Raw genomic sequence first — 18,362 nt, forward strand, 5'->3', positions numbered from 1 at the left:
ACCTCAACTGCTTTACCTTCATCTGCACATCTAGTCACCTCCTCAAAAAGTTCAATCAAATTTGTTAGACACGATCTCCCCCTGACAAAGCCATGCTGACTATCCCTGATTAATCCCTGCCTCTCCAAGTGGAGATTAATCCTGTCTCTCAGAAATTTTTCCAATAATTTCCCTACCACTGACGTTAGACTCATAGGCCTATAATTACCTGGTTTATCTCTGCTACCCTTCTTGAATAATGGTACCACATTTGCTGTCCTCCAATCCTCTGGTACTGTGGCCAGAGAGGATTTGAAAATTTGTGTCAGAGCCCCCTGCTATCTCCTCCCTTGCCTCACTGCGAAGATATTTAATCCATGGGTTGTTGGACAGAATACAGAGGGCTGTTCTGTTTCACTTGAGCTGATTCCTCACTGAATTGGATAGCATTGCCTGCTCTTTATTTCGTATCATTACATGAATATAGGTTTTACCAATTGAACTAAATGGCAGTTCATATTGCTGTGTACATTTCACCTTATTGTGGAATATAGCAGCTCATGGTTTGAACCAAACGTCACCTCATCTGTTGTTTATTCTGTCTGACTTGTGAGAGATTGAAGAAAAATTCTGTGCAAAAGACCTGAGAATCTGATCCAGATTGCAATGGGGATAGTATTGTTAAATCACCAGGTTACTGTATTGTATAAATATGGTACAGTGACTGATGCCACTGAACTCTTGAAAGTATCAATAACACACCTGAATTTATGATTATGCTGTAAACCCAACGGTCATTTGGTCAGTGTTTAATACAACACTGGCATGATGTTGAGTCTGTCTGTTCTGTCGCTGACCAATGCGTTGAATTGTAATGGTATGATTGCTGCCAAGCTGGAGTATGTGGCAGCAAAGGCAAACGTTTACCATTCATACTTCCCCTTTACAAATTAAAAATAAAAGCAGAGTCCTTATTTTTAAATCTGCTGTTTGGAAGTTACTTTATCTGTGTGTTAGCAACAGGATCCCAGTATTAATGATTTTGCTTGGAAATCCAGGTCCTTTTGGTTAAAAAAAATAATTTTTTAAATATCATGGAACTTGCCATATATATTAACTAAAGGACTTTGTATTAACGGGTCAATTCATAAAGACTTGGTATAACCCAACAGTTAATCTTGGAGCAAAGGAGTTGAGGGGGGATTTGATAGAGGTGTACAAGATTATAACAGGCTTGGATAAGGTAGACAAAGAAAAGCTGTTCCCATTAGCAGATGGTACAAGGACACAGACGTAAGAGTTTGGGCAAATACAGGGGAGATGTGAGGAAGAACTTTTTTACACAGCGATTGGTAATTGTTGTGTTTGATTGCTCAGTGATTGATTGCTCTGTGCTGTAAGACTGCTCACTATGCTGTCAGTCAACCCTGAGGGGGTGTGGTTCCAAAAAGTGAAACTAAGGCAGACCTGGGCAGAATAAAAGCCTACACACACAGTAATTGTGAGTCTGGTTTCTTCATGCTTGTGGTATGAAACATAACAATAATGAGCTGGAACTCGCTGCTGAGGAGCAGGGACAGGCACCAACATGTTGCACCATGGATATTTGATAAAATGATTGACTCTGTATATAAAGTGTATAGCCAACTGCCATCAAAACACAGTCTGATTTAAAATGCATTTCTCCCTATTTAGAAATACCTGGTATTGTTTTTGCTTGCACAAATTGTCAATGTCTGCCCGCACACTTGATTAGCAATGCAGAGAATCCGGATAGATATCCATTTGTCAGGAGTGATCTTCATCTCTTTCTCTCCCCTCTTGCTCCTTCTCTCTCTCTTTCTCTGTCAATCCCTATTCCTATTAATACAATAAGTTAAATCAAACCTTCCATTGACTGTTTTGAAAATTTACTTCATGTTGTGTATAATACTGTGATGTTAAGCTGAGAATGAAAAGAGTAATGATATATATGAAATTTAAGTTGAAGTTTCTGTTTTTCCTTCAAAGCAAAATGCCAGAGCGGGAAGCGATCTCTATAACTAGTGCCACTTCATTATTGGAGAAAAGACGAGAATTGGCCGAGGTGGAAGCAGCTCTTGCTAATCAAAAGGAGGTAAAAGAAACTGACTGGGCAAATGTTAAATCTGTTTTTATAAATCAGAAGGGAATATACAGATATATGATATTAAATATCTCCTTTTTCAATTGGCTTTTCCCCCCAAAAGAACCAACATTCTACTATATATTGAAGCAGTTTATGAATTAGCAAATGCTGTTGAACACATATAGTCATTAGTCCAGATCATTGGTTTTGCAATCTGTATTCTATCATACTTTATTATAGCTTATTTCACTTAGCAACGATGCCATTTACACTGTTACAGTTGTCTCACAATCAGTACTCCATTTAGAAAATAAACCTTTGAACAGTTAGAGTTTATGATTAATCTTAACCCTTAGAAAACTAACGTCATTCTGACAGGAGATTATCCAGCAGCTATCTGACCAATTAAGTATTTATCACCTTGGGTGGTTAATTGTTCAATAAATTATCAATCTTTTAAATGGTTATCTCTTCAATTCTGACACTATTAGTGATTTTCTTATTTTAAAATCATGTTCTTTTATTTAATGATGCAGAATTTCAATCCTCTCTGTAGTATATGTTTCTCTCATTGTGTGACCTAGAATACAACACCATTCATCACAAGTTGAAGAGACTAGTGTTTAGAAATTGGAGTTAAAACAACATAGTTATAAATGAACACATTTCAAGGATTGTAGTTATAGATTTATAGATGTCTCACAAGCAGTTAAGCAATTGTCTTGGATATTGCTGAAAATCAGAGTTCATTTCCCAACCAATCAGCACTCTCTTCTCATACAGTATAAAGTTGTTGTTTTTCCTTACATTGGTATTCTTTCAGATTGTCCTGATAAGCGCAAGACAAAAAGCTTCAACAACGTGTCTCTATTTTCAGCAATACTCAAGTTCTATACTACCAAACGACTAATTGTCTTGGAATGAAATGGCAACCATAAGGGGAAATATAGCAACTGTGGTCTCTGGAAAAGGAATGGCAGTATAATGACAGACCCATGTGTTGTGACAGGACCCATTAAGTACCAAGAATGTGGTTCAATTAGGATCTTCTTGTTTTTAAACTTTGAATATTTTTCCCCCTTTCTCCAAAATCATCCTTTCTTAAGGAAAGTAGCTCAAGGTCCCTCGATCACCCACATTTCTTTCTCGATATTGTTTGTTAAAGAATGGAGGACATATTTATATATCTTAGCATGTCTCTCAGAAATATCAAAGCACTTCACATATAACAAAAGACTTTGAACTGTACTGATTGCTGTTATGTAAGCAAATGTGGCAGGCATTTTGCATATCAGGGGATAACCAGTTAATCTGTTTTAGTAGGGTTGGTTGAGAGAGAAATGTTGGCCAGAAAACCCTGCACAAGAACTCCCTGTTCTTTTAGAAATAGTGGCATGAGATCTTTAGCATCCACCAAAACTAATGGAACAGGCAGGTGTCACCTTGGTTTAATGCTTCATCTAAAAGGGCAGCCACTGTAATATTGCTTCATTCTTCACTACAGTGGAGCATAGTTTCTAAGCATAGGCCCTGGATTGGAGAACCCAGGACCTTCATGCCCACAAGCAAAAGTACTGCCAAGTGAGATAAGTTGCCAAATAAAGACTGGGGACAACATAAAGACCAGAGATAGATATCTTATTCTAAGCATGGTCCAAAACTAATTTTCAATATAGAATTACTAAAACCTCCTTGGTTTGGGTGCTTTTTGTTATACATCCTATAATATAGTTGTCTCATTGTGCACCTGTCCTCCCTTAACAGTCTGCTTAAAACCTGCCTCTAAGACCAAGCTTTTAGTTACCCCTCCTAATACTTCCTTCCTTGGCTTGGTGTCAATGTTTGTCTGATCATGTTCCTGTGAAGTGCCTTGGAACATTTTCCTACATTAAATGTGTTATATAAATGCAAGTTGTTGTAACAGATTCAGTGATTAGTTGCTATGTTGTGCCTACTATGTGTCCCATTCAACATTCTTTAAAGTTTGTCCTTTATTTTGTAACCGTATTTACTGTTTTTGGCACCGACGTACAGTATATTACACATATTGCACATGCTGTTATGTGAGGCAAGGGAGGCGATAGCAGGGGCTCTGACACAAATTTTCAAATCCTCTCTGGCCACAGTACCAGAGGATTGGAGGACAGCAAATGTGGTACCATTATTCAAGAAGGGTAGCAGGGATAAAGCAGGTAATTATAGGCCTGTGAGTCTAACATCAGTGGTAGGGAAATTACTGGAAAAAATTCTGAGAGACAGGATTAATCTCCACTTGGAGAGGCAGGGATTAATCAGGGATAGTCAGCATGGCTTTGTCAGGGGGAGATTGTGTCTAACAAATTTGATAGAATTTTTCGAGGAGGTGACTAGATGTGAAGATCAGGGTAAAGCAATTGAGGTGGTCTACATGTACTTCAGTAAGGCTTTTGATAAGATCCCGCATGGGAAATTGCTTAAGAAGGTAAGAGCCCATGGGATCCAGGGTAATTTGGCAGATTGGATCCTAAATTGGCTTAGTGGCAGGAGGCAGAGGGTGATGGTCAAGGGTTGTTTTTGTGAATGGAGGACTGTGACCAATGGGGTACCGCAGGGATCGGTGCTGGGACCCTTACTGTTTGTAGTGTACATTAATGATTTAGACGTGAATATAGGAGGTATGATCAGTAAGTACGCAGATGACATGAAAATTAGTGGTGTCGTAAATAGTGAGGACGAATGCCTTAGACTACAGGACAATATAGATGGGCTGGTAAGATGGGCGGAGTAGTGGCAGATGGAATTTAATCCTGAGAAGTGTGAGGTGATGCACTTTGGTAGGACTAACAAGGCAAGGGAATATACAATGGATGGTAGGACCCTAGGGAGTACAGAGGGTCAGAGGGACCTTGGGATGCTTGTCCATAGATCACTGAAGGCAGCAGCACAGGTAGATAAGGTGGTTAGGAGGACATATGGGATACTTGCCTTTATTAGCCGAGGCATAGAATATAAGAGCTGGGAGGTTATGTTAGAGCTGTATAAAATGCTGGTTAGGCCACAGCTGGAGTACTGTGTACAGTTCTGGTCACCACACTATAGGAAGGATGTGATTGCACTGAAGAGGGTACAGAGGAGATTCACTAGGATGTTGCCTGGGCTGGAACATTTCAGTTATGAAGAGAGACTGGATAGGCTGGGGTTGTTTTCCTTGGAGCGGAGAAAGCTGAAGGGGGGACCTGGTTGAGGTATATAAAATTATGAGAGCATTGATAGGATAGATAGGAAGGAATTTTTTCCTTTAGCGAATGGGTCAGTAAAAGGGGGCATAGATTTAAGGTAAGGGGCAGGAGGTTTAGAGGGGACTTGAGGAAAAAACTTTTAACCCAGAGGGTGGTTGGAATCTGGAACACACTGCCTGAAGGGGTGGTAGAGGCAGGAACCCTCATAACATTTAAGAAATATTTAAATGAGCACTTGAAAAGCCATAGCATACAAGGCTACGTGCCATGTGCGGGAAAATGGGATTAGATTGGACGGGTGCTTGATGGTCAGCACAGGTGCATTGGGCCGAAGAGCCTGTTTCTGTGCTGTGAAACTCTATGACTCTATATTTATATTGAATTTCATCTCACAATCAAACATCAGTGTTCTGTTTCACTGCCTGTTACCATCCAATACAATTTTGTGTGATCAGCAAAGTCTACAGATGCTGTTTTGGTGAGGCTATGGTGCACTGAATTGCAGTATCAACTCATAGTGCCCTGGAATGATGGCCAACAGCCATCTGTGATCTGTCACACCAGTGAGTTACCAAATCTAGCCACATGGACATAGGCAAATGCTTAGCAGAAATCAGGCATTTCCCCATGAGTGGGAGGGAAAATTGGAGGGAAACTGTTCAGTGAACACATTTCATACCTTCTAGCAACTGTGGAGCAGGTTGCTCTCTACTGTAGTTGGTTTATAGCCCATAGACAGGGGAGATAATAGCTTGAAAAAAAGAGGGGTTTGTAACTTGAGAGTTCATAAAACTTCCTCTAATCACTGTAATTGCCAAATGTCATGTGATCCCAGCAACTTAACTAGTCAGTCCTTCATATAGTAAGATCTGGTTATCTGTAAGAAACTTCTGCATATATTTTTTTTAAAATCGTATTTCTCCCTTGGTAGGAATTCCAGGTAAAAATCAAAATGTTGCAGCAGAGAAGAGAGGAACTAAACAAAAAGGAAGAAGAGCTGAAACTCTCAGTTTTGAAATTTGATAAATTCTTGCAGGTAAACATGCAACATGGACTGGCCAGACCATTTGGTTATATGAGCTGGTTTTGAAAATCAAATGGCAAAAATCTTTGAATTTCGTGATGATTCTTATTCTGTAACTCTTCTTACTTATTCAGGCGTAACTCTTGGAGCATGGAGCTGGCCTGCTGTCAGTATCTCGATAAATAGATCAGAAATTAAGTGATGTCAAAAGTAGCAGTAACATTTCTATATTCACATGTGTTGCAATCAAAGGGAGGTAGAGAAGGAGATGCTGCAGATACTGGTCCTATCCAACAGTCATGATGTATTCTATACCTGTGAGGTTAAAGGTTAAGGGTGCAAGGAGGATGGCCAGAATGCTACAATGGAGCAGGAGGCAGTCTGAAGGTGTTGGGGGTGTTGGGGGGGGGGGGTGCGGGGCGGGGGAGGAGCAGAATAGAAAGGTTTTAGTCAGAGGGGATTTGATAATTAGGAGGATTGACAGCATCCTTTGCAGTCATGACAGAGTCCAGGAGGGTGTGTTGCCTATTTTGTGCAAGGGTAAAGGATATCTCGCAGCAACTGGAAAGGAACTTGCAAAAGGAGGGGGAGACGATCCAGTTATCATGGGTCCAAGTCGGGACCAATAACATAGGAAAGAACAAAGAGGAGGTACTACTTAGGGAGTATGAAAAGCTAGGAAACAAATTACAAAGCAGGACCCCACGGGTGATAATCTCTGTATTACTACCCAAGCTCCATGCTGATTGGCAGAGGAATAAGTAGATCAGGAAGGTGAGTTTGTGGCTGCAAATGCAGTGTGGGAAGGAAGGGTTCCATCTGGGGATACTAGAACCAGTACTGGGACAGGAAGGAGCTGTACTGTTGGGATGGGCTTCACCTGAACAGGAATGGGACAGTGTTCTAACGGGAAGGATAAAGAGGGCTCTGGATAAGACTTTAAACCAGAAAGACGGGGGTGAAATCTAGTGCAAATAATATAAACCTGAAGGTAAGGTAAATCGGTGATGAGAGTAAAGGTCAGAACAATGTAAGGAATAAGGGTAACATAAACAATCAAGGAAGAGGTACCATAATAGAACATAATTTTAAAACGACTGTTAAAAATCAAGTGAGAAGAATGATCAATAAAAACAATTAAATTGCCTGGACAGCAATGTGCACAGCACTCAAAACAAAATGGAAGAACTAGAGGCAGGAATTCATAGCAAGGAGCTGGATGTAGTAGGAATAGCTGAAAGATGGCTACGTAATAAAACAGGCCAGCAATTAAATATTGCAGGGTACAAATTTTTATTTAATTCATACATGGGATGTGGGCATGGTTGGCTAGGCCAGCATTTATTACCCATCCCTAATTGCCCTTGAGAAGGTGGTGAACCGCTGCAGTCCATGTTGGGTAGTTACACCCACAGTGCTATTAGGAAGGGAGTTCCATGATTTTGATCCAGCGACAGTAAAGGCACGGTGATATAGTTCCAAGTCAGGATAGTGTGTGGCTTGGAGGGGAACTTGCAGGTGGTGGTGTTCCCATGCATCTGCTGCCCTTGCCCTTCTAGGTGGTAGAGGGCATGGGTTTGGAAGGTGCGGTCTAAGGAGCCTTGGTCCATTTCTGCAGTGCATCTTATAGATGGTACACACTGCTGCCGCTGTGCATTGGTGGTGGAGGGAGTAAATGTCTGTGGATGGGGTGCCAATCAAGCAGGCTGCTTTGTCCTGTATGGTGTCGAGCTTCTTAAGTGTTGTTGGAGCTGCACCCATCCAGGCAAGTGGAGAGTATTCCATCACACTCCTGACTTGTGCCTTGTAGGTGGTGAACAGGCTTTGGGGAGTTAGGAGGTGAGTTACTCGCCACAGGATTCCTAGCTTCTGACCTGCTCTTGTAGCCATGGTATTTATATGGCGACTCCAGTTCAGTTTCTGGTCAATGGTCACCCCAGGATGTTGATAGTGGAGGATTCAGCAATCGTAATGCCATTGAACGTCAAGAGGAGATGGTTAGATTCTCTCTTGTTGGAGATGGTCATTGCCTGGCACTTGTGTGGTGTGGAAGTTACTTGCCGAGGTCTTGCTGCATTTCTACACAGACTGCTTCAGTATCTGAGGAATTGCGAGTGGTGCTGAACATTGTGCAATCATCAATGAAAATACCCACTTCTGACCTTAAGATTGAAGGAAGGTCATTGATGAAGCAGCTGAAGATGGTTAGGCCTAGGACACTACCCTGAGGAACTCCTGCAGTGATGTCCTGGAGCTGAGATGATTGACCTCAAACAACCAGAACCATCTTCCTTTGCGCTAGGTATGACTCCAATCAGCGGAGAGTTTTCTCCCTGATTCCCATTGACTTCAGTTTTGCTAGCACTCCTTGTTGCCATATTCAGTCAAATGCTGCCTTGATATCAAGGGCAGTCACTCTCACCTCACTTCTTGATGAATTAATGATTGAGAAAGACATAATTAAGACAAAGACTAAAGTAAGTGATTAGAAAAAAGCTAATGTTAAGGGAATGAAAATGAAATTAGGGATGATAAAGTAGAAAGAAATTGACAAATAAAGAGAAAACTATAGGAAATACTTAAAAAGCTGATCTATCGAGTTTAAGAAAAATGTATTCCACTAAAGAAATTGGAAGTCTATGACTAAAAAAATTGGAACTAACCAATAATGAAACACCATGGATGAAGAGATAAGGGCACATTGAAACACAGGAAAAAGGCATATGCTAAGTACATAGATAATAAAGCAAAGGATGACAAAATATGGAGATAGAACATAGAACAGTACAGCATAGTACAGGCCCTTCGGCCCATGATGTTGTGCCGAACCTTTAACCTACTCTAAGATCAAACTAACTACCTACCCTTCATTCTACTATCATCCATGTACCTATCCAAGAGTCGCTTAAATGCCCCTAATGTATCTGCTTCCACTACCACCATTGGCGGCGCATTCCACGCACCCACCACTCTCTGTGTAAAGAACCTACCTCTGACATCTCCCCGAAACCTTCCTCCAATCACCTTAAAATTATGCCCCCTGGTGATAGCCCTTTCCACCCTGGGAAAAAGTCTCTGACTATCCACTCTATCTATGCCTCTCATCATCTTGTACCCCTCTATCAAGTCACCTCTCATCCTTCTTCGCTCCAATGGGAAAAGCCCTAGCTCCCTCAATCTTTCTTCGTAGGACATGCCCTCCAGTCCAGGCAGCATCCTGGTAAATCTCCTCTGCACCCTCTCTACAGCTTCCACATCCTTCCTATAATGAGGCGACCAGAACTGAACACAATATTCCAAGTGTGGTCAAACCAGGGCCTTATAGAGCTGCAGCATAACCTCGCGGCTCTTAAACTCAATCCCCCTGTTAATGAAAGCCAACACACCATACGCCTTCTTAACAACCCTATCAACTTGGGTGGCAACTTTGAGCGATCTATGGACATGGACCCCAAGATCCCTCTGTTCCTCCACACTACCAAGAATCCTGTCTTTAAGCCTGTATTCCGCATTCAAATTCGACCTTCCAAAATGAATCACTTCACACCTTTCCAGGTTGAACTCCATCTGCCACTTCTCAGCCCAGCTCTGCATCCTGTCAATGTCCCGTTGCAACCTACAACAGCCTTCCACACGATCCACAACTGCAGCAACCTTCGTGTCATCGGCAAACTTGCTAACCCAGCCTTCCACTTCCTCATCCAAGTCATTTATAAAAATCACAAAGAGCAGACGTCCCAGAACAGATCCTTGTGGAACACCACTGGTCACCGAGCTCCATGCTGAATACTTTCCATCTACTACCACCCTCTGACTTCTATGGGCCAGCCAATTTTGTATCCAGACAGCCAACTTTCCCTGAATCCCATGCCTCCTTATTTTCTGAATGAGCCTACCATGGGGAACCTTATCAAACACCTTGCTAAAATCCATATACACCACATCCACTGCTCTTCCTTCATCAATGTGTTTTGTCACATCTTCAAAGAATTCAATAAGGCTTGTGAGGCATGACCTGCCCCTCACAAAGCCATGCTGACTGTCTCTAATCAAACCATGCTTTTCCAAATAATCATAAATCCTGTCTCTCAGAATCCTCTCCAATAATTTACCCACTACCGACGTAAGACTGACTGGTCTATGATTCCCAGGGTTATCCCTATTCCCTTTCTTGAACAAGGGAACAACATTTTCCACCCTCCAATCATCCGGTACTACTCCAGTAGACAGTGAAGACGCAAAGATCATCGCCAAAGGTGCAGCAATCTCTTCCCTCGCTTCCCGTAATATCCTTGGGTATATCCCGTCTGGCCCCGGGGACGTATCTGTCCTCATATCATTCAAAATTTCCAGCACATCCTCCCTCTTAATCTCAACCTGTTCGAGCATATCAGCCTGTTCCACGCTATTCTCACAAACGACCAGGTCCCTCTCACTAGTGAATACTGAAGCAAAGTATTCATTTAGGACCTCCCCTACCTCCTTCGACTCCAGGCACAAGTTCCCTCCACTATCCCTGATCGGCCCTACCCTCACTCTGGCCATCCTCTTGTTCCTCACATAAGTGTAGAACGCCTTGGGATTTTCCTTAATCCTACCCGCCAAGACTTTTTCATGTCCCCTTCTAGCTCTGCTAAGTCCATTCTTCAGTTCCTTCCTGGCTACCTTGTAACCCTCTAGAGCCCTGTCTGATCCTTGCTTCCTCAACCTTAAGTAAGCTTCCTTCTTCCTCTTGACTAGCTGTTCCACATCTCTTGTCATCCAAGGTTCCTTCACCCGACCATCCCTTCCCTGCCTCATCGGGACAAACCTATCCAGCAGTCGCAGCAAGTGCTCCCTAAACAACCTCCACATTTCTGTCGTGCATTTCCCTGAGAACATCTGTTTCCAATTTATGCTCCCCAGTTCCTGCCTAATAGCATTGTAATTCCCCCTCCCCCAATTAAATATTTTCCCATCCCGTCTGCTCCTGTCCCTCTCCATGACTATAGTAAAGGTCAGGGAGTTGTGATCACTATCACCGAAATGCTCTCCCACCGAGAGATCTGCCACCTGGCCTGGTTCGTTGCCAAGCACCAAGTCCAACATAGTCTCCCCTCTAGTCGGCCTATCTACATATTGAGTCAGGAAACCTTCCTGGACACACCTGACAAAAACTGCTCCATCCAAACTATTTGCACTAAGGAGGTTCCAATCAATATTAGGGAAGTTGAAGTCACCCATGACAACAACCCTGTTACTTCTGCACCTTTCCAAAATCTGCCTCCCAATCTGTTCCTCCATGTCTCTGTTGCTATTGGGGGGTCTTTAGAAAACTCCCAACAAAGTGACTGCTCCTTTCCTGTTTCTGACTTCCACCCATAATGACTCAGTAAACAAACCCTCCTCGACGACCTCCCTTTCTGCAGCTGTGATACTATCCCTGATTAACAATGCCACTCCCCCACCTCTTTTACCTCCCTCCCTATTCCTTTTGAAACATCTAAACCCCGGAACATCCAACATCCATTCCTGCCCCTGTGATATCCACGTCTCCGTAATGGCCACAACATCGTAGCTCCAAGTACTGATCCATGCTCTAAGTTCATCACCCTTATTCCTGACACTTCTTGTGTTAAAATAGACACACTTCAACCCATCATACTGGCTGCAACTTTGCCCTGTCAACTGTCTAACCTTCCTCACAGACTATCTGCCTGTTCATCAGCTACCCCATCCACTGATCCGTGGCTCCGGTTCCCATCCCCCTGCCAAACTAGTTTAAACCCTCCCGAAGAGCTCTAGCAAACCTCCCGCCCAGGATATTGGTGCCCCTTCAGTTCAGATGCAACCCGTCCTTCTTGTACAGGTCCCACCTTCCCCAGAAGGTATGTATCCCAATGATCCACATATCTGAATCCCTCCCTCCTACACCAGTTCTGTAGCCACGTGTTCAGCTGCACTCGCTCCCTGTTTCTAGCCTCACTAGCACGTGGCACCGGTAACAATCCTGAGATTACTACTCTGCTCGTCCTGCCTTTCAGCTTCCAACCTAACTCCCTATATTCGCTTTTCAGGTCCTCATCCCTTTTCCTAGCTATGTCATTGGTACCGATCTATACCACGACCTCTGGCTGCTCCCCCTCCCCCTTAAGAATCCTGTGGACTTGATCCGAGACATCCCTGACCCTGGCACCCGGGAGGCAACATACCATCCGGGAATCTCGTTCGCGACCACAGAATCTCCTGTCTGTTCCTCTAACCATTGAATCTCCTATCACTATCGCTCTCCTATTCTTCCCCCTTCCCTTCTGAGCCACTGAGCCAGGCTCAGTGCCAGAGACCTGGCCAATGTGGCTTTCCTCTGGTAGGTCGTCCCCCCCAACCGTATCCAAAACGGTATACGTATTATTGAGGGGAACGGCCACAGGGGATCCCTGCACTGTGCGCCTATTCCCTTTCCCTCCCCTGACGGGGAAAGAAGTTAAAAAAAACAATTAGGAAGGCAAAGATAAACTACAAAATTAAATTGTCAAGGAACATAAAAAGAAGTTGCAAAGTATTCTACAGACATATATCTGAGGACCATTTAAGGATAAGTGAAATGGTAACAATGAAATGTCAGAAATATTGAATAATTACTTTGCCCAGTATTTGACAGGGAGACTAACAAGGTGGATAACAACCTAGCAAGGGAGATAGAACAAGTCCAGGGAACTATCGACCAGTTAGCTAACCATTGGTGGTAGGAAAGATAATGGAGTCTTTACTCAATGATGTAATAGAAAAACAGCTGGAAAACAAAAATATTAAGAATAGTCCGTACAGATTTCAAAAAGGAAGGTCATGCTTAGTCATCCTTATTAAATTCTTTGACAAAGTAATGGAAAAGGAAAATAAGGGTAATGCAATATATTTGGATTTTCAAAAGGCCTTCCATAAGGTACCACATAGTACACTTTTGACTAAGCTCAGATCATGTGGAGTTTGGGACAGTTAGCAGAATGGATAGTAAGCTGGCTACAAATCTGAAAGCAGAGAGTAGGGGCTAAGGTAGTTAGACTAGTGGAAGGTAGAAAGTGGGAAAGTGGTGTTCCACATGGATCAATACTAGGACGACTTTTGTTCAACATTTACACAGATGATTTGGACTCTGTAATCAGGAGTACAATTTCAAAATATACAGAAGAACTGAATTGAAAAGTAGGGAAGTTATGTCAAACTTGTATGGATCCTTTGTTGGACCATATTTTGAGTACTGTGCACAGTTCAGGTCTACATATTACAAAAAGGATATAGAAGCAAATAATATCTCAAGGATAATACCAGAACTGAGAGGCTATCACCATCAGGAAAGACTGAACAGACTGGGGTTCTCTTCTCTAAATAAGTGAAATCTGAGGAATTACCTAATAGTTGTTAAAATTATGAAGGGTAGACATAGAGAAGATGTTTCCAATTGAGGGAGAATTCAAAACTAACGGTCATGAATATTAGATAGTCACTAATAAATCAAATAAGAAATTCAGGAGAAACTTCTTTACTCAGAGAGTGGTTAGAATATGGAACTTGCTACCACAAGGAGTAGTTGAGGTGAATAGCATTGAAGCTAAGTGTATGAGGGAGAAAGGAATAAAAGATTATGTTGATAGGATTTGATGAAATAGGGTGGGAAGAGGCCCATTTAGAGCATAAACAAAGGTATAGACCAGTTGGGCTGAATGGCCTGTCTCTGTGCTCTGAATTCTGTGTGATTCTATGTACTACAAGACTGAAAAGTAGAACTAAAGTAGGACTATTCAGTAGTGGCCTCCGTTCTTCTGCGGTTCACTTGAGCTTTTAAGCAGCTTAGGCTTTTGGTCTTCTAAGTGCTATTGAGTCCATCCCTAGTGCTCTAAGATTTGTTAAAGCGAGGGAGCATGGTTATTTTAAGATGCCAGCAGGTTTGCTTCTTTAAGGGGGAGGGAATCTGTTACTATAGTTATTTCAGAGGGGATCAGAAGGTCCACCGTGTACTATTGTTTCCAGCAATACTTCCAGTTTTGGGGATTGTGTGGAGAAAGACATGACTGCCGATCTTGGTATTCCCCCTTTTTACATCTTTATTTTGGGGCCATTAAGGTTAACCTGTCATACAGGGTTTCCAGAGGTCAATGCCAAAGGTTTTGAGTTGATTGATTTCAAAGACCATGTACAACATACTTTTGGTCAAACATGCAAGATATTTCTGAGCCAAGGATCTGGCTGTACAGTTGTGAACCTGGTACTCCAAAGTTGCATGTGGTGATTTTGATTTTGGAAGGGATGTGTCGCTCTGTTTAAATAGTGATTGTGAACGTGCAGTTAGGCCATCACTGGGATAGGGAAGCAATATCATTTGCTCATCTTAATTAAAGGAATAATTTAGGATGAAACCCAGATAAGGGCCACCAATCCTGGACCATTCATTAGGCCTGAAGTAGAAATGTAATTTAAGGAGGAGATTAGATTAGATTAGAGATACAGCACTGAAACAGGCCCTTCGGCCCACCGAGTCTGTGCCGAACATCAACCACCCATTTATACTAATCCTACCAAACATCCCCACCTGTCCCTATATTTCCCTACCACCTATCTATACTAGTGACAATTTATAATGGCCAATTTACCTATCAACCTGCAAGTCTTTTGGCTTGTGGGAGGAAACCGGAGCACCCGGAGAAAACCCACGCAGACACAGGGAGAACTTGCAAACTCCACACAGGCAGTACCCAGAATCGAACCCGGGTCCCTGGAGCTGTGAGGCTGCGGTGCGAACCACTGCGCCACTGTGCAAAATAAACATTTATAGATGTGGCAGAAATTTGTGCAATAACGTCTGTTACTTTTCCTCTTCTCCCTCCTAAGGAAAATGATGCCAAGCGAATTAGAGCAAAGAGCAAAGTAACTACTGAAACGGAACTAGTCAAACAGAAAGCGAATGATATTGTTAGATTAAATTCAGAACTGAGCGCTCTTATCAGAAAGAGAGAAAAACTGAAGAAGAAAGTGGACTCATACACCATTTATCCAAAATTCTTGGAGAAAGTAATCAAAATGTCAAAGGAGGTAACTGAAGAGAATGTATTGCTTTAAACACCGTTTACATAAATGCTTGTATGATACAAGTAGACCAATTTGGCAGGGAACTTAACTGACACAAGAATAGCTTGCACTTTCATAGCATATCTAATGAATTAAAACATCTCAAAGTGCCTCACAGAGGCAAAAATAACCAGATACCAAATAGTGCTGGGATTAGGTGATGACGGAAGGCAATGTCAAAGCAGTAGGCTTTGGGAATTGGTGGAGAGAGATAATAAATGGAGACTATTCCGGAATATGGGCTAAACTGGCTGAATGGTCCTCAGCCAAAGTTGGAACAGGAACAGAGAGGGATGCAAAGGAGGTCAGAGTTGGAAAATCAGTGAGTGTGTGGTGGAATATTGGTCTGACGGAGATAGGGAGGAGCAAGATCTTGGAAAAAGTAGTAGATGATGGCAAGGATTTTGAAGTCAATGGGCTGGATTTTAAGAGCCTGCCGCCGATCTCAGTGGTGAGCTCAAAAACATGGTGGCCTGCCCATGTGGGCCGCACGCCGAAGAGCCGCCGCAATCTCCCGCGCGGCGGCTCATTTAAATAGTCGGGGTGGCCACCCCCCTCCCAATCACGTGGAGGGGGCGGGTTGTCCATCCCCAGCAATGGCATCAGCTACCTGTGCGCAGGCACTGGCGCCATTTTTAAAGGGCAGCCAGTCCTGCTGGCTGATTAAAATTTTTTAAGAAGTATGCCCCCAAAAAATATACAATAAATTTCTAATGTCCCTTTCCCACCCCCAGTAACTTTTACATTAATTATTTGCCCTTCCCCCCACAAAACACTTTATAACTGTGATCTTCCCTCCCCACCGAAGACTGCACAAAGTTTAGAGTTCACCCCTTCTCACCATCCCCTACACCCACTGCGTTTATTTGACCCCATCTCCACCCGCCTGCCCACAGAAAATCTTAACTCCTCCCCCTCCCCTCCAGTGTCACATCGCCTTTCCCCGGAAGGGGAATTGAAGGTGTGGGAGTGCCGGCCACCGTGCCAAAGATCGTGGCGGGCCCGAATGATTGAAGTTAAGTCTATTTAAATGTATTCATTTTATTAATTTAAATATTTAAATTCAGGTCCCATTGTTCCAACGGCAGGGGAGTCACCACTGAGCCTGGTCACCACTGGGAGGATCGGGCCGGGCCCTCCTGGCGTTGTGGTCCGTGGCGGGCCTCTTTTGGACCCATCTTCAGGCCCTCCCTGCCATGGATCGCAATGCTGGGGGGACAACAAGATCCAGCCCAATGAGTTAGTGAATGTGGAAACTTTGAAGGTTAGCAAGAATGGGGTGATAAAGGAGTGGGACCCAGTAAGGGACAGGATGCAAGCAGCAAAGTCTTGTATGAGTTGCACTCTGTGAAGAGTGGCACATGGAAGGCCAACAAATAGAATAGAGCATGGAGTCAGCATGTCTGAAAGTGATAAAGTATATATAAGCATTTCAGCCTCAATGGTGGGGCAGAGATGAGTAATGTTACAGAAGTAGAAATAAGCAGTCTTGGTGCTGGTGAGAAGTTGATAGAACCTTCTTTTTAAGATGAATACAAGTTTCATTAAATGTCACATTTGTTTTTTCTCAAACTGTTTGTAACTGAACAAACTGTTTCTGATTTTCGATGTTGCTTTTTAAGTTTCAGGATATCAGAATGGTGAACACACGTTTTGAGACTTTGTTTATTACGCATGACCTTCTATTCGGAAAATACCAGGCAGATCAAGAACTCATGAAGACAGCTAAATCCAATCTAAATAAATTCATAAAAGAAAAGAACAAAGATATTATGACATACCATAATACCCTGGCTGCACTAACAAGTCGGTTGGAAGCAGCCAAGGCTAAAACTATAAAAGGGGTAGGTATTTACTAGGAATTAAGTAAGTCAATAAGAGCTGATTCCCCCGATCTCAGCCAACTGAAATGCTAATGTTGGATACCCTCCAACTAACTCTTAAGATTAAATATAAAAATCCACAGTGAGCAGTTGCATTTATAAAATTCGTGCATTTAATTTTTCTTCATACTCTGGTACAAAATAATTATTGAGGAAGACAGTGGAGTAGTGGTAATGTCACTGGACTAGTTACCCAGAGACCCAGGCTTGATGTCCTGGGTACACAGGTTCAAAACCCACCATGGCAGCTGGTGAAATTTAAATTCAATTAACCAAAAATCTGGAATTAAAAGCTAGTCTCAGTCATGGAAACTGTCATCAATTGTTATAAAAACCCAACTGGTTCACTAATGTACTTTAGGGAAGGAAATCTGTTGTCCTTACCTGGTCTGGCCTACATGTGACTCCAGACCCACAGCAATGTGGTTGACTCTTAAGTGTCCTCTGAAATAGCCTAGCAAGCCACTCAGTTCAAGGGCTGTTAGAGATGGGCAACAAATGCTGGCCTGTCAGCGATGCCCACATCCTGTGAAAGAATAAAAAGAAAATTGCAACATATTGCTGTTTTTGTCTGACTGTTGCACAGATTCCAGAAGCTGTGTATATCAGAATTGTCAGCTTAAAGATACATTTCATTTTAGATCATATGTATATATAAAGACCCAGGAAAGAAATCTTTCAAGTTTGTTCCAAAAGGCACTGGTTAACTGAGATAACAGATCAGCTTCAACTTCACCATGAAGCCCCAATTGTAAACTACAGTCAGGCAGTAATATATGCTGGTTTGACAAAAGTAGAAAATTCTACCTTAGCTGATACAAAGTAAACTTTACAAGTTATTGCTTTATTTTATCCTGTTGACCAAGATGCATTGGGCACGAAATTCATTTGCCCTGATTTTCTGGGCACGAGGGCTGCAATTTGTGGCATGTCCGCACTCGATCTGATCGAGCTGGGTAAGACACAAAATTGATCCACCCACCTCATCTGAATGATTCTGAAGCTAGTTGCTGTGCCTCAAACACTGCTTTCTCCTTCTCAATGCTGCC

At 42.6% G+C, this 18,362-nt stretch overlaps 1 protein-coding gene across 3 annotated transcripts in view; it reads left to right on the forward strand.

Annotated features, from left to right (window-relative positions):
* cfap73 (cilia and flagella associated protein 73) overlaps positions 1–18,362 on the forward strand; it is a 48,284-nt gene that overhangs the window by 11,520 nt on the left and 18,402 nt on the right. For 2 of the 3 annotated variants that reach the window (XM_068055110.1, XM_068055111.1), the window contains exons 2-5: positions 1,990–2,095; positions 6,236–6,340; positions 15,194–15,394; positions 17,053–17,274. In XM_068055110.1, coding sequence (XP_067911211.1) covers positions 1,990–2,095; positions 6,236–6,340; positions 15,194–15,394; positions 17,053–17,274 — 634 coding nt within the window. Of the gene's footprint in view, positions 1–1,434; positions 1,481–1,989; positions 2,096–6,235; positions 6,341–15,193; positions 15,395–17,052; positions 17,275–18,362 lie in introns of those variants that run through there. The other variant, XM_068055112.1, reaches the window with a different exon arrangement.

This window comes from Heterodontus francisci, chromosome 23 (assembly GCF_036365525.1).
Source record: "Heterodontus francisci isolate sHetFra1 chromosome 23, sHetFra1.hap1, whole genome shotgun sequence".
NCBI classification, from domain to species: Eukaryota; Metazoa; Chordata; class Chondrichthyes; order Heterodontiformes; family Heterodontidae; genus Heterodontus; species Heterodontus francisci.